The 15,751-nt window shown below is 43.3% G+C and overlaps 2 protein-coding genes across 14 annotated transcripts in view; one reads left to right on the top strand and one right to left on the bottom strand.

Annotated features, from left to right (window-relative positions):
• Positions 1 to 14,611, bottom strand: part of fn1a (fibronectin 1a) — a 31,781-nt gene extending 17,170 nt beyond the window's left edge. For both annotated transcript variants that reach the window (XM_086219744.1, XM_086219745.1), the window contains exons 1-15: positions 14,319 to 14,611; positions 13,248 to 13,373; positions 13,022 to 13,159; positions 12,582 to 12,713; positions 11,708 to 11,845; positions 10,837 to 10,995; positions 10,207 to 10,404; positions 9,905 to 10,087; positions 9,622 to 9,798; positions 5,211 to 5,366; positions 4,780 to 4,908; positions 4,396 to 4,539; positions 977 to 1,098; positions 727 to 895; positions 96 to 281 (exon numbers count right to left, since the gene is read on the bottom strand). In XM_086219744.1, the coding sequence (XP_086075870.1) occupies positions 96 to 281; positions 727 to 895; positions 977 to 1,098; positions 4,396 to 4,539; positions 4,780 to 4,908; positions 5,211 to 5,366; positions 9,622 to 9,798; positions 9,905 to 10,087; positions 10,207 to 10,404; positions 10,837 to 10,995; positions 11,708 to 11,845; positions 12,582 to 12,713; positions 13,022 to 13,159; positions 13,248 to 13,373; positions 14,319 to 14,448 (2,287 nt within the window). In that variant the 5' untranslated portion in view covers positions 14,449 to 14,611. The remainder of the gene's footprint in view (positions 1 to 95; positions 282 to 726; positions 896 to 976; positions 1,099 to 4,395; positions 4,540 to 4,779; positions 4,909 to 5,210; positions 5,367 to 9,621; positions 9,799 to 9,904; positions 10,088 to 10,206; positions 10,405 to 10,836; positions 10,996 to 11,707; positions 11,846 to 12,581; positions 12,714 to 13,021; positions 13,160 to 13,247; positions 13,374 to 14,318) is intronic.
• A 103-nt stretch (positions 14,612 to 14,714) lies between these two features.
• LOC147251807 (partitioning defective 3 homolog B-like) overlaps positions 14,715 to 15,751 on the top strand; it is a 268,899-nt gene continuing 267,862 nt past the window's right edge. For 9 of the 12 annotated variants that reach the window (XR_015118686.1, XR_015118684.1, XR_015118681.1 and 6 more), the window contains exon 1: positions 14,716 to 15,176. The gene's annotated coding sequence lies outside the window, so the exon portion shown is untranslated. Of the gene's footprint in view, positions 15,188 to 15,751 lie in introns of all 12 variants that reach the window. The other 3 variants (XM_086219749.1, XM_086219748.1, XM_086219750.1) reach the window with 3 other exon arrangements.

Raw genomic sequence — 15,751 nt, 5'->3', positions numbered from 1 at the left:
ACACACATTTCCTCAACACCCCCCATACATGTGATGCAAAACGTGTGTAGAAGCTGTATAGTAGCGCATATATACATGTGTGTATCCGCACTTACCAAGTACTATGGGCTCTCCAGTGCCTTGTCCCTGCTCGGTGAGCTCATACTCAACTCTAAACCCAGAGACCGTGTCGGAGGCGGAAACCCAGGAGATGACGAAGCTGCTGGAGGTAATTTCTGTTATGGACTCGGACGCACCAACTACCGGTGGGAGAGGGGTCGTCTCGCCTTGAGATGTAGCCACTACAGAAGAAATAAAAAGGAGAAAATACCAAAAGTGGGTGAGTGTGAAAATTTGCTGATTCGTTTATTACCAGGACAGATCGTTAGTGATTAGCTGCCATGAACTGCAGGGGCCCTCACAGCAGCTAGCTGATAATTAGCATGTACCATTTGGTGAAGCCGCAATGTTTCTGGTTTGACAGTGTTTGTTTTGTGTGTGTGTGTCTGTCTGTCTGTCAGCAAAGCAAGTCAACACAGCTTTCCATCTCTGCATATCACAGCAGGACCTGATAAAAACTGCTGAGTCATTTCATAAGCTAATGGATGCTAATCGCACCATGGGACTGAAACCAGATGTTAGATTGTGGGAATTGAAAGATTGAAGATTGCAAATACAAGTGCTGGCTACTTGCTGCCACTGATCAAGTGATGGTTGCACTGAGAGCTGACGACTCCCTCCACTCACATGATCCGTAGGTCGTGGTGAAGTCAAAGCGTGTGACCTCTTGGCGTCCAAACCGCAGCACACTGATCAGCTGACCCTCGTAGGTGATACCCGGCTTCAGACCGGAGATGGTGTAGGAGTTCAGATGGCCGGGGATCATCACCTCTCTCCAGGGGCTGTGAGTATTTTTCTGTTAAAGAGGATACGTGATTAACAGTAAGGACCAACAGAGAGAGACTCCGGGAGAGGAAGAAATCGGGTTAAAACTCACCGCTCGCCATTTGAGGATGTACTGGGTGATGTGAGCAGAGGGCGGGGCATTCCACTGAATAGGGTGGGAGTTGGGCTGGTTTCCAGATTCTGTTATGATCACCTGGACAGGACGATTTCCACCTGGGAGAGACAGCAGAGGGGGTCAGCAGACGTAGAACAAAAAGGTTGTATGGTAACACATCAGCAAATCCTGACATCGAGAGAAAAATAATCCTAATGAAAATATCTTCCCTTGACAACAGACAGAATTTACTCTTGTGTATCCAGCAGTGTTTTCTCAGAAAAAAAATAAGTCGGGGAGAACTAGCAGGTCTGTGTGAGATTCCTGCCAAGAGTTCAACAGCCAGCGGGGAGACAATTTATACTCTCCAGGCACTTCACCCTCCTTTCAATCCTTCAACTCTCTTTTTACTGTGTGAATAGTTACAAATAAACACAAATGACAGAATAGCTTTGCTGTGATAATCTACCCTGAACTTTTCTTTGACTGCAGTTGTGATTTGTGTAGTTTGGACAGCGCTTCACCAAACGTCATGAGACTTTTAGCAGAACAATCAATACATCATTTTCTTTAAGCTAAGAAAACTTAGGAGGATGTGGATTCTGCCTGATAAGGAAAAGCTTGATCCAATACCGGGTCACAGGACCTGTTGATAAAGGTTTATTTTCCTGTCACTGTTCCTGATCTCAGTTTCAATTAGACTACCTGTTTAAATAAAGAATTACATTTAAGTGGCAAAAAAAAAAAAGATCTAAAATCCAAATAAGGCTGCAACTAATGGTTCTTTTTGTTATCATTTAATCTAAGAATTGTTGACATTATTTTCTAATTTGAGGTTATTTTCATGATTAATGGATGAATCACTGGGGCCAAAAGGTGATGTGTTCAGTTTGCTTCTTTTGTACATCCGACAGTCCAAATACCCTTCATTTCCTGTCATAAACGACCAAGCCAGTGTTTGACCTTTTTATCTGACATAGAACCTTAGAATATTTAATTATCTTTAACTCAATTAATGGACTAACTGTGGCTTTTCGACAATCCGCTATATTACCACAACCACATACAACGTCATACAGTAGTTGTTTGGCCATTCTCAAACAGGAAGGTGAAGAAGAAAAATATGATGAAACAGCACGGCGAGTTTTTTCAGCACAGTTTCACACACCTAATTAGTGAGTGGAACAACGCTGGATAAACCCCTTTTTTTAACCGAGAGGCGTGGCTTTTTGATGCTTAACTGGACTCCCTTAACCTCTCTACGTGCTGCTACACATTCGGCAGCTGTGCAACATCTGTGCAAACAATCATTTGATGGCTGGGAGAATCCTAAAGCGGTTTGTCTTGTCGCCGACAGGAGCTGAACCATGTGCATTGTGTCTTCAGAAGATGTGACAGCTGACCGGACTGATGTGAAACACGCAGGTGGGAACAGAGGTGGTTTAGCGGGTGAGTGGACACCGTCGCTAAAGGAGCTGTTCCTGTTTCGGAAATGAAGGAAGATTAAGATGAAGCCATCTTCAATGTAAACACAAGTCATGTGGCGAGCAGACCCCTGACATGAGCAGTGCTGATAGAAACTGATAGCTTCTATAAAGAACTGAGGTTTTCCAACCACTTTTCCAAATAGCAGACTTGTAATCAAAGTTTCTGAGCAAGTGGCTCGGTTAACCAGCCTTTTGAGCAGATACGCGAACCTCAAAAACAATCTGGGACCAATTACTGCCTATTACAGACCCACAGGCCACTGGTGAGGGTAGGGGTTGCACAGATTCAGATGTGAGACGCGTATCATATAAAACACCAACTCGTAGGGAATACACATTTTCCCAGTGCTTCATAAAAACACACTCTTTTGCGTAACCTCCAGACACAACATCTTCCTCACAATAAGAAAAGCCCTCAAAAGATTAAGTTACATTACATCCCAGACAAGCAGATAAACGGACTGCAGCTGGAGAGAAAACACGTTTTTGTATGGATCTTATCAAAAGACACATTCCATTCTATTTTTACTTTTTATGGGGTTTTGACTCAGCTAACTGGACCCGAATCACACTTTTGTTAAGATATTAACATGTTTTGTGTCTGGGCGCACGCACGTGCTCTCACACACACACACACACACACACACACACAGCAAGTTCACAGCTGGTTGCTATTACAGCCACTTATGGCAGAGCGCTGCCCTACATTTGGTATCTCTCCTCAACCTGCACAGCAAATAAGTTGCGTTCCTTTCCTCGAGCGCAGTTTCCCCACCTCAATTTGAGTTATGCTGACACATTTATGAATTGTGTGGGAGACTTAAAAATGTCCCCGTCCCCCCCCCCCCCCCCCCCCCCCCAAAAAAAATAGCCCTTCATCTACTGCTATTCAGAGAATTATGGGGTAATGGGAGCGTTGCATAATGGTGTTTTATTCACAGATTGTATGAGAAGGGAAGGGACACTTTAGCATGAGAAGTATTGTATCCAGTCTAAACCAATTTAATCCAAAATGTGCTTGCAAGCAACTTACACACTCATAACAGGGCCAGCTGCAATGGCAGAGAGGGTTGAAGGCTCTGAGGAGAGGCGGACCAAAGCTGCTGCTATTTAAGTCAAGAAAAAAATGTTTCGGTTGAAAACTTTATCAACAGTCATCAGCAAGACTGAGGCGACGCCAGACTGAATGATCCTGAGGACAAACTGAACAGGATCAGAACTCTGTGTGGCGTTCAAGTACAGCTGAAGCTGCATGTTGAGAGTGGGATCGCTGTATCGGGATAGTTTCTGAGTAAAACCGAGAGGGAGGAAAGGACTTTGGGGGAAATTTGAACTGAACACCAAAAAGTGGGCGTATCCAGAGCTTATCATTGTACCTTAATGTTGCCGACCAGGTGAACCACCTGATGACAGACCCCGGTCGAAACATGTTTAATTTCAACTCAAGTTGAACTGGATGACAAAATCCCCAAGTAAAAGCTTTGTTTAAGATGTTCAATGTGGGGTGTGTGTGGGTGTGTGAGTGTGTGTGGGTGGAGGGGGTGTATATGCACACATGCACTCTACAGTGTTTCGTACAGCTGTGGTAACAGCACAGGGGAAGCGCCACACACTAGCGAGAACAAAGGCTGAGAGCGGGGGGTTTATTTATAAAAGAGGAAATCCCACCCCCCTCCCATCTTGGTCTGTTTCACATCAAAGTCAAGTCCTGGTTTTGAAGGTGACTTAAAAAAAAAAAAAAAAAATCATTTCATCACCGGAACACAAACAGCACCAGTAGCAGCATGGCAGGACACGGACTTAAATAACGAGTGCCTGCTTTGGTTCATCCAGCTAATCAAGCACAAATGAATGAACACTTTACAAGTCAAACTCCTCCTGAAACCGAGCGCTCCATCAAGGATTTACAGCCGGTCAAAAACACCTTACCTGGATACGACTGCTGCGGCTCGCAGCTGAGCTCTCCGACGCCGTTGCCATAGCAATAGCACTTATACATGATGCCTTGAATGACTTTATCCCAAGACTCTCCAATCTGATAGAAGGCTCTCGTCTCCGGCTCCTGGCACTGGTCTGAGGGCAGAGTCACACAAAACCAGGAATGCAACATCAGCTACAGGTTTGGAGGCAGCGAAGAAAATGCATTCCTCACACGTCAGGAGCGAGAACGGTCACATTTCTACACGGGATTTGTCCCATAAATCAATTATGCAGTTTATTTAATTATTATTGTCATTCATTAAAAAAAAAAAGACAGTTTTGCTCGCTGCTTCCATTTCCCTTCTTTAAAACTTTAAGTAGAGTCCAACCCACCGATGGCATCACACTTCCAGCGGCCCCGCCCGTGTCCAAAGCAGGTGCAGTTCATCATGTAGCCTTCATCGTGCTGCTTGGTGAAGGTCTGATTCATCTCGTAGGTCAGACTATCCACGATGCACTGGTCTGAAACAGGAACCAAGACTCAGAAGTGTTCTGCTGTTCATAAAAACAGGTGTGTGTGTGTGTGTGTGTGTGTGTGTGTGTGTGGTAGAAACGAAGCCCTGTAAAACGCAGGTGTGCAGGCTCACCTCTAACCTTTTGGCAGGTGAGTGATTATATCTCATGTGACCTTTCACCTCTTCACTCAGAGAATTCGAATATAGCTTTCTCCTTATTAAACCTCACACACACACACACACACACACACACACACACACACACACACTTTCCATGACAGACAGACAGAAACACACACACGCACACACCTTTAAGCTGGGAGTAGGCAACGCAGCTCCATTCTCCTCGCCCATTGCCGACACAGGTACACCTCATCATGTGACCCAAAACGTCATGGCGTTTGTCCCACTGGTCGCCAATGCGATACATCACCCCTTCACTGGTTGTACACACTTCTTCATGTGCTAAAAAACAAACAAACAAACAAGAAACTGTGAAGAAACATGTCAGGATCAATCTAGCACCATTTTTAGTTTTAGTTGAAAAGCTGTTTTGCTTTTTTATAAAATCAATTTCGACTTTTAGAGAGAAAATTCATTCACAACAACACACAAGAGCATGCAGTATAATCCTCAGGTGTGAAGGAATGCATTCAAACACATGTGGACACGTCATACACACCTACATAGCAACGAAGGGATAAAAACACACAGGCACGCACACACACTATAATAAAGGATCATCCTTGGAGATGAGATTCTACCCTACATTTAAAGCTGTAGAGGAGAAAACCACCTCAGAACACCTGTGTCCGTAGGAAAGAAAATGTCCCTGGATTAAAAGCCAGAGACAGCTGGTGTGTGTGTGTGTGTGTGTGTGTGTGTGTGTGTTCAACATGTGTTCTTCATGAATTAAAGGGAGATAGTTAAAAGATAGAAAGCCGAAAAGCAGAGCCCTGCATCTATACGTGACTGCAGATGTGAAGGAAGGAAAGTGCATATGACTTTTAATCTAGTTAGACTTACAACTGCCTAGAAAAACTCTGGCGGCTTTGTAAATGACCTCTTGAAAAAACAACAACAAAAAACTGATAAAACTGAGCAATCCACTAACGTGGATGTCACATCAGCTCTCGCACAGAGGCCCCAAGTCTGAAAGCTACCCGTGTGTTGAATCAGGTTCAAAAGGGGTTAACTACTGGCTCTACAGCGCCACCTTTAAAGAAATGCCAGTCATATAATCTATAAATGATAGATCTGTCTCAACAAGAAATGCCAGGAGGAGGAGGACACAGATAGAAGATCTGCTGCCTTGGAGCCGAGCCACGGGCAGAATCTGAACCGGTGCCAGACCATCTGGTTTCCTGGAAGAAAAAGCACTTTGTTTGCAACATAGCTGTGGTTAAATTAATGGGACGGTGTTCAGATATGAATTAGCTCTTGGCTGTCGATCTTCATGGAACCTCTATTGTTCTAGATAGTTTTGTAATGCTTTCTCTTTACATAAGTGAACGATGAGGGTGCAGTTTCAGCTTCCAATATATTGATAAAGATGTATAATCTGCGCGTTGGTGTGAAACATGGCAGTAAAGCTCGACATCGTGTACAATAACAGACGGGATTTCTTTTGCGGTCGGAGTCTTAATGCCTGTACGGTGTCTTGTGCTTGGGTTAATGGGTTGAACTCCTAGGAAGCCGTGTCAGGACGTGCTTTAGCTGTCAGGCCCTCTGGTGCTTTATACAATTTGAGATCCGTCTGTTTTCCAGACACAGGAAGTCTTTAGACTCTAATCTGTCACACTTGCGACAAGAAGTTACCAAGGGTTGGACCGATTTTTCTTAAGTACGATTATTTGCAATCTTCCCCAGAACCAGACCAGAAATCAGATCCCCTTCTCTCCTCTGTGAGTGCAGAGACACAGAAGCTGACTGGCCGCTGGTTAGCGTAGCGCAGTCTGTGGTCACAGGTGGGAAGTTTTAGCGTAACTCCGTCAAGGTTATCAAATAATACGACTCGGGACCTTGGTTTGTCCGGGATCACTCTCATCCTTTCTTACAAAGTTGGCTTGGAATCGTAATAGCAGAAGTGAGGAAAAGCGTTTTTGATTGCTTACGACAGAGGCACGCTAACACTTCTCAACCAATACCATTCGTTTCCTAAGCTAGCGAGCAGTCAGTGGGTGTAAAGCTCCCTAATGCACACACAAAACAGGGAGGGGCACCTGGAGCATAACGTCTATTCCTCAAAAAGTTGGAGTGCTCCTTTACATCTTCATTTAAATATCAAGTAAAGATCTCGTCCAGACCTGCCGTAGCGGAGAAGTACCCTGAGATAACCTCTGAGAAACTGGAGCTACATAAAACAACCTGACTTGAAAAGTAAAATCAGGAGATTCACCTCAGGTCAATCAGCCCGACAGACACAGCCGCCAACATAGTTTGACGTGTGCAACTCTTCCCTCCAGGAAAAATAAATGAATTGCTACGTGGTGGAATATTCAGAGATTCAAACTGAGATACGGAAGGAACAAACCAAAAGATGCGCTGCCAATACAGAAGGCTGAACTCGGAGAGCTTTCGAGGTGAAAGAAGCTCGTCCTGATCTAGGAGGAATATTGTGCAAAAAAAAAAAAAAAAAAGTTTAAGTCACGATTTTGATGGAAGTGTTTTCTAAATGTCAGGGAGAGAGAAAACAGTGCAAGTAAACTCTTGTAACAGAGGTGAAGCCCGCATTTGTTCTGCCGGCTGGAAACTGTCGACCATCCAAAGACCACATGGCAGACGCCCCATTGGCCTGTGCAGCTGACTGCCACAGGTGAGCGAGAAGGGGCTCCAGAACTGTTTAATGTCGCCATTAACATCTCAACTGCCCTGTTTGTTTTGACAATCCCCTTGAGGTCATTAAAGCTGATATCAAAGACCCCCTGGTGTCCACAGACAAGCTGCTCCAACAAAAACACGAGGGCTCTTTAAACCCCTCTTAAACCTTGACAGGGTGTTTCTTAACAACGGGGTGTTGGCTCAAAGGAGGGTCCCGGGACTTCAGACGCCACATAGAGAATCCGAGGTAAGTTACATCATTCGTTATTTAACGCTCACATTTATCCTAATCTTTCGTATGATCCGTCGGCAGGGTTTTCTCTTCCTCTCGTTCATCTCCTTCATACGAACATTCCGATATCAAAATGTTCAGCTCTCAGAAACCACTGTCGGTTGCTATTGATACTTAGCGAAATATTCCGCTTCCTCATACATGGAAACTGACTTGAGAAAGCTACTTTGTTTTGTTTTGTTATGTTTTTTAAGCGATTTCAGCTTTTTATGGATTTTGTAACTAAAAAAGAAAATAGTCAACTATCTTTATTTTTAATTCATTTCAACTTTAAGGTATTTTTCAGCATTTCAGTAATCATTTAGCGATTTCTGTCAGCTCACAACCTTTTCTGGGGGACATGCTTTTTTCTAGTTACTTATTTTATTACTAACTAAATTTTATTACCTCTAAATGAATCTCATTACCATTTTTTCCAATTACAAATATTCGCCTTAAGGCGTTATTGAAACATTTCAATGAGGGGATGTTACATTTTTTGTGCCACACTACAATACCACATAAGTTCTTGCAGGATTAAACTCCACTCTCTCAGACAAGGCATGCAGATGTTTCCACTGTACACCATCCACATTCTACAGACTGCTGCCAGACTTTTTCATCTCACATCTGTCCACTTTGAAGTAAAAAAAATAAAAAATAAAATGAAGAATCCTTTTATGTAGCCAAGAATTAAGAGCTGTTCTTGCAAGATTTATTTTTGTTTTAAATTAGTCCTGCCCTCTTTTCTACTTGTGGAAAAAAACCTTATGATTTCACTGCGTCCATTTCAGAAGCTCAATATGCGCCAATTCAGGGCAAATGGTCTGTACTTCTCTATAATTACAGGTAATAAAGGTAAGTGGTAGCAACTCGCCAGCATAATTCTTAAATAAGATTATCAGGCATCAGCATTATCTGACAGAGGTCCTCCCCGTTTGTACTCTTGTTGTTTCAGCCTGTTGGGATCATCATTACCATTTCATTACTTCTTCCCAGACATTAGTGCCGTGTCACCCCCACCCAGCGTTTCACTGCCCTCAGTGCCTTTTGTTACTCATGGAAACTTAATTGACGCCACTTCAACACATCAACGCCCCTCTTCTTCAGCTCGCCTGTGCTGTAAATAAAGGTGTGAGGGCTGTAAATGAGATTCTGTCTGTGTCATCAAACCTGACTCCTGTTCACGGCTCTCTGATAATAGTTCTCATGTAAATTAAGTTGCCAACAGTTGTTTGTTTGTTTTTTCCAAACTGGCAGGGGATACCTTTTAATTAAGACTGGGAGGGTCACTGCAATTAGCTGTGCTAATTAGATTAGAAGCCTTAACTGAGCTGATCCACATTTGTCCAGTTTGCTGGTGACATTTGATTGTTTCATTGTATCAGGTGTCTCATTTTTGGCAAATTTTACTGGGTTGCAATCATCTTGAAACTGGAAATGAATTTTAAAGCTCCCCAGTTTCTTTAAACCAGACATTTGAATGTTTTCATTTACTTTAAAACAATGCTGCCTGACATTTTTTTTCAGTGCAGCACAACTTGAATCAGCCTCAATATTTGGACTCACTCTTTCCGTTTCCATCTTTCTCTCTCTGTCTCTCTCTCTCTCACACACACACACACTTACCAGCCATGGGACAGAACCCAAAACGTTGCTCTGCATCATAATTGGTTGTGGTGCCACACCACTTCATGCCGTCTCTGCGCCCATCAGCAGTGCAGTCGGTGTAGTTTCTGCCATTGTAGAGGAAGGGAAACTGGCACAGAGCGCCGTTAGAATTCCCGCCTCGAGTTGCCACAAGTACTATTGAAAAGAAAAACAAAATCATTACCCAGCTGCCCACAAACAGCTACCTTGGCCTGTATGTCAGATGTTCAACATATCTGAGATCTGTAACATGCCAGCTCACCATTCTTCTCTGTGCAGAAGGAATATTTCTTGTCCGTCTCAAAGTCGGAGGAGATGGAGCACCAGAGCTGTCCGTCACTGCGCCCATCAGAAGTGCATGAATGGTAGGTCTTCCCTTTGTAGACGAAGGGGAACACACACGGCTGACCTCCAGAGTTGCCACCGTACACTGGAGCAGGTCCATCTGAATGATGGAAGAAGACAATGATTATAACTGAATACGTCCCCGGGATGGTACATGTTTTGGTCCATAATGGCATCCCTGAAAATAGTAAGTCGGATGTGAAAGGCAACATTTCTTACCCCACTGCTCACAGCTGACTCCGTTACCCAGACAGGTGCAGATCATCTGCTTGGTTCCCTGGTTCTTGATCCAGCGCTGGCCCAAAAAGTACGAGAGTCCTGCATCGGTGCGACAGGGTCCGTCTTTGGGAAGCTCTGGCACGTTGGAAGGCTGGTAGATGGCAGGCTGGATGTTGGTGATGACTCGAGAGCCGGTGCCTGGAATGTAATGAGGGATTCCAGTCAGGAGGAGCGTTCATTTCTTTAAAAACTTCATGAAGCTTGAATAACAGAGCATTGCTTTTATTTAAGCTGAACTCAACAGATTACTAGTTACTGTAAAATCTACATAAACTAGAGTCAGGCTCTGTGCATTCATGTAAAAGATGTATTCTTTAACTTCTCCAGGGTTACTTTGATCGTTTGTCTAACACCTAGGAAGCGTGTCAACTTCCCGCACATTTTCTCTTTGAACTCTTCCATCCTCTTCATTCCCCAGACGGTCTTTCTCATGAGGTCATGATCATGAGCAACATGTCTTTGTCACTTCAACACTTAGCACTTTTGGTGCCTCCCTCCTCACGGCATCTCTGGTGTACGTTTCTCCACACGGGGAAATAACAAAGAGCTAACGTTATTATCAGTTCTCACCCAGGCCAGTGGTGTGAAGCGATGCATGTCGCTCACACTTCCACTCCCCTCGGCCATTCCCTGTGCACAGACACTGGAGCAGGTTGCCTCTGGCATCTGTCTTGGTCCACGTATCTCCAATACGATAGGAGGTCAGGGTGTCCTGGTCGTTACAACGGTCTGCGACAGGAAGAAAATCAAAGGAAATCATCAGAAAGACGTAAAAATGAGGGACACATCAACGCCGATGTAGGGAGCGAGCCCACCTGGTCACCAGCTGCGATCAAAGATGGTCATTTGTAACTTTAATATGAACACATGCTTGATAATGATGTATTGATGACATCCACCCTGAAGCCCTGCATGACACAACGAGCCAGCAGAGCTCATTTTCACCAGTTACATCAGCCACTATCATTAAGGATGTAAGTAATGGTTCTAATTGGAAACACAACTCACAAACATTTCCTCCACAGCCTGTTACAATCCTGCAGCGTATGCTCTGCCCTCAGCCTGAGACCAAAGACTACATGTGTGGCATTCGATGACAACAAGCCGATATGTGTTTAGATGCATGTGATTTGTTCAAAAATAGCAATGTGTGTTCTCCGTTTGTTCCTGACCAGTAGAGTTAAAGTGACTTTGTGATTCTACAGATAAATAAAAACAGGCAGTCGTGTTGTGACAAACACAAAATATTTAATACAAATGAATGAAAAAAACAATGCCAAGTGAAAATGCAACACTTTGGACGTTGGAGAACTCAAAGTGATTTGAATATTTTCCGTTCAAGTAAAATTTAAAAAAAAAAATGCACACAAAGTTGTTCAATTAAAAAAAAAAAAAATTCATAGAAAAATAAACAGCAAGAAATAAGTGAAGGGTCTCTTACTTCTGGAGGTGCATGTGATGCGTCCGCTGCCCTCTCCCAGACAAGTGCAGTCCACAAACATCCATCCCTGGTAGGGCTTCTCCCAGGTCTCCCCGACCACATAGGACGTGCCGGCCGTGTTGTCATAGCAACGCTCAGCTGCAGGGAAGAAACATTTCAAGTTAGAATTCAAAAATAAAAAGTGTACAAGGTTCATAAAGTCATGAAAAACCTGGAAAAGTGAAAATGCTGTATGAAAATTTTACACCTGGAAAATGTTTTGAAAAACAGATAAATCCAGCCCATATTGAGCTTTAACACACAAATATTTAGTATCAAATCAAATATTAGTATCTTGTAATACATTTTACTTCATTGCACACTAACACATTTTTTTTTTATATGAATTTCTCTAAATTTCCCATGCGTGAACAGAAATTTCAGAGAATTCATGAAAATTTCCCTCGCAGGTGTAGAAAAGTCATGGAAACATAACCCTAAAAATGGATAAACGCGAGTGTTTATCAGTTATCGCTCACAGGGATGCAGTTCTCACCTTCATTATTGATTCATCTTTTTTGAGAGATCGTGATTTGTTCCAGAATAAACTGTTATTACAAATTTCCCAGAGCCTAAAGTGATAAAACTTGGATTGATTTCACATCTGATGATGATCAGCGACCAAACACGTTTGTTACAAAAACCAAGAAAAGCTGTTAATTTTTCCCTGATAAACAACGGAAACAATTATAACTAGCGTCACAACTGTATTCCTGACAATGAACCTAAGCACTTGCAAGTTGTTTCCTCTCGACTGAACACATGTAATGAAGTCAGACAAAACATTCATTCCGATGGAGTCCTGTGTGAATCATTGTCTGTGTGCGTGACTCACCCACAGGCTTGCAGGTCCATTCTCCCTTGCCGTTCCCCAGACAGACGCACTCCAACATGTAGCCTCCTGTCTCATGGGGTCTCCTCCAGGTGTCACCTATCTTATATGATGCCCCACCTTCATGACAGCGATCTGCAGAGGAGCGACGGAGGAGCTTAGAAAGGGATGAATGTGTTTGCAGAAAAACAAGAGAGGAACAAGAAAAAAAAAAAAGAAGAAGGCCAGACTCTTCTCCCATCATTCAACCACCATGCTAAGTGCTAACAGCTGCGCAGCCCCAGCTGTTAATCAACTGTGGAGATTATGGAGATTAACCAGTTTACTGGCAGCAGTCTAGCACACCAGGAGATACCCAGGAGCACACGGGCCAGCCAGGATGTGTGGTCTGAGGTTAGAACTCCTCCTCCATCTAAAGAAGACCCTCATGTGCATGAACGTACTGGCAATGGTGCAGCTGATCTTGCCCCTCCCAGATCCGATGCAGGTACAGTCCCAGATCATGCCGTCCTTGGGTCGCTCGTAGGTTTCTCCAACAGTGTAGGACTGCTGGTTGATCTTATCATAGCACTTCTCCTCTTCTACAAAGGGAAAGGTGAGTTTGATTTCAAAGGGAACTGAAGAAGGTACTCTTGTTTTTTTTTTTTAAATCACTGCACAGTCACATACCTTCAGGTTTGCTTTTACACTTGATGCCAGCGACTCCATGGCAAGTACAGATCAGAGTGCTGCCCAAATATGGACGCTCCCACTGGCCATTAATGCCGTAGAAATTGCCGTTCTCTATACAGCCGTCTGACAAGACACAAGGAGAGTTTGGTATAAGAAGCAGGAGACTGAGTGAAAAAAAAAGAAGAACCACTCCCCTTGTTCCAATATAAAACACTTTCAGTATAGGGAAAAAGTGAGAAGGAAAAACCACGTATGCACTAACAAATATTCTACCTGGTTGCCATGCCATCCCTGGAAAGACAAACTAAGCCTTTTGAACATGCATCAACCCTAAACACAGCTGCCAGATTTAAAGGGTTTTTGCTGAGTCCAAGCGAATCCTAGTTGGGAATAAACATTTTATTTAAAGGCAGGACTTCACCCTTGTCTGTGAAATTGACCCTAGATGTGTTAACTTGACTTCAAAGAGCCTCGGGGCAGAGTAATAAATAATTTGCACAGTGTGGAGAATAATTTGACCCCCCCGCCCCCACCACCACCTCAGCAGACATGCTCTTTGTTCACATCTCACAACTTTACATGCCATGAACATCTCTCTCTTCATTTATTTATATATTTTAGATGAGAGCCAGGAGTTTTTCCTCTCTGTTTCTTTCCCCCCCTCACTAAAGCTTTGATCCATGTGGTCTTCACACAGATTACAGGAGAAACATTGCTGAGGGTGAAGCTGATCCCACATTAGGTAACATTAAGATTCAAGATTATTCCAGCTCACTGTCATTTTGTGGTGTTTATAAATCTGTCATATAATGAATCACTTTAATTTGGGGTTTTCCAAACTTAGATTTACTGCGGCGGGTGTCACAATCTGAAACTATCCACTATAGGTGAATATATGAACAATTTTAAATTTCATGGCAAAATGTATCAAACAAAGTTTTTACATGAACTGTTATAACAGTTTATTTGCAGTGAAGCACCCCCAGGTGACCTCATGTGCACCCTTGAGCAAGGATTACAGATTATTTATTGCTCCACGCCTAATAAATCCGAAGAAAACAAACCTACCCTGAGATACCGAGGAGACCTGATGTTGCTGCGCCTGCCGCCGGTCCCTGTGCGCCACTTTGGGCATGCAGTCTACCGCACTCCCGATACAGAGAGCCACCAGCACCCCGGCCACGATCCTGCCTGACATGCTGCTTGGTACTAGCCCTTCGGTCACTGCTGAACCAGGCTAGAGGTTCTCTTCTTGTGCAAAAGTTACAGTTCACCACCTGAGGCGGAGAGAAGTTGGCTCCAGTGCAACAATCAGTCCGCTCCTCTCTCCTCTCTGCAGCGGACCCAGTGTGCAGGTTACCAGGCTGTGGGAGTGATTTATCTAGGCACGGCTTCCACAGCTGGAGGAGGGAGGTCCAACAAAGACCGGGGGGGGGGAGGAACTACCCACGCAGCTAGTTAGGAAACGAAAGCGGAGATGAGTCCACAAGTCTAAGGTTATTATTGAACAGCTGTAATGAAGATGCTACTGTAGTAAGGCGCAGGATACTTGTGAGAATATGTTCTGGTAAATACGGTGCAACCTCCCCAGACTAGAAGTTAGCTTGGCACAGTGAATGGAAGTGAAGCATATCTACTCGAAAGACATCAGATGCATTTCTCTCCATCGAGCTCTTAGCCTGCAGTAAATTGATTATGTTGGGTCGGGACTATTTTCTTTCTTTGGCGCATTGATTTAGACCAAGCAAAACAAAAACAAAAAAATTAAACGGCAAAAAAAAAGCCATAAGAAATGTTTCATGAGGACTAGGAGCGTGACTGATACTGTTGAAGAGAATGAGGAGGGCAAATCTAGACGAACCCGAACCTGATCTATAAGAACCAGAACACAAGGAGGAGGAACTACAGGTTCGAGAAGTTGAACAGGTGAGATGGAGGTACGCTAACGTACGTTCGTCGCGCTAAGCTAGCTGCTAGCTAATGCAACATTTAAAAAAAACAACAACAAAAAAACTGTGCTTCAAGCAAGGGACAAAATTAATCCAACCTACATATACATATATATATGTATGTATGTATATATATGTATATGTATGTATATAGATGTTGGTCATATTTTTTTCCATTGTGTTAGGTCCCCAGCACCCCCGCTTGTGTACCTCAAAGTTAGTTTTCAAATACAAAAAAAGACTTTCTAGTGTTGCGCTTTTAAAAACGTAGACAAAACCAGCAGTGTTAGAATTACTGTTAAGAAGGTATTTGACTCTTGTTTAGCAGATATTAAATTTTAGTTGAAAATGAAAATTATTGTGGACTTCAAACTCCAATGGGATGACTTAAAATCCAACACAATATCAACAATGTTGGAATTCCTCATTATCTGGATGCTAATATGATATTTAGCAGATGTTGTATTTTGGTCAGTCCTTGTTTGTCGAGATGTAATTGGCATTAGATGTTTGGAAGACCTTGGATATCTTAACTCAATTCAAAACCAAGAA

The sequence above is a fragment of the Aulostomus chinensis genome, chromosome 12, assembly GCF_037954235.1.
Source record: "Aulostomus chinensis isolate RoL2024-O1b breed Wild chromosome 12, RoL_Achi_v1.0, whole genome shotgun sequence".
Classification (NCBI taxonomy): Eukaryota; Metazoa; Chordata; class Actinopteri; order Syngnathiformes; family Aulostomidae; genus Aulostomus; species Aulostomus chinensis.
The sequence above is the reverse complement of the archived record's forward strand: the minus strand, read 5'-3'. Positions and strand labels throughout refer to the sequence as shown.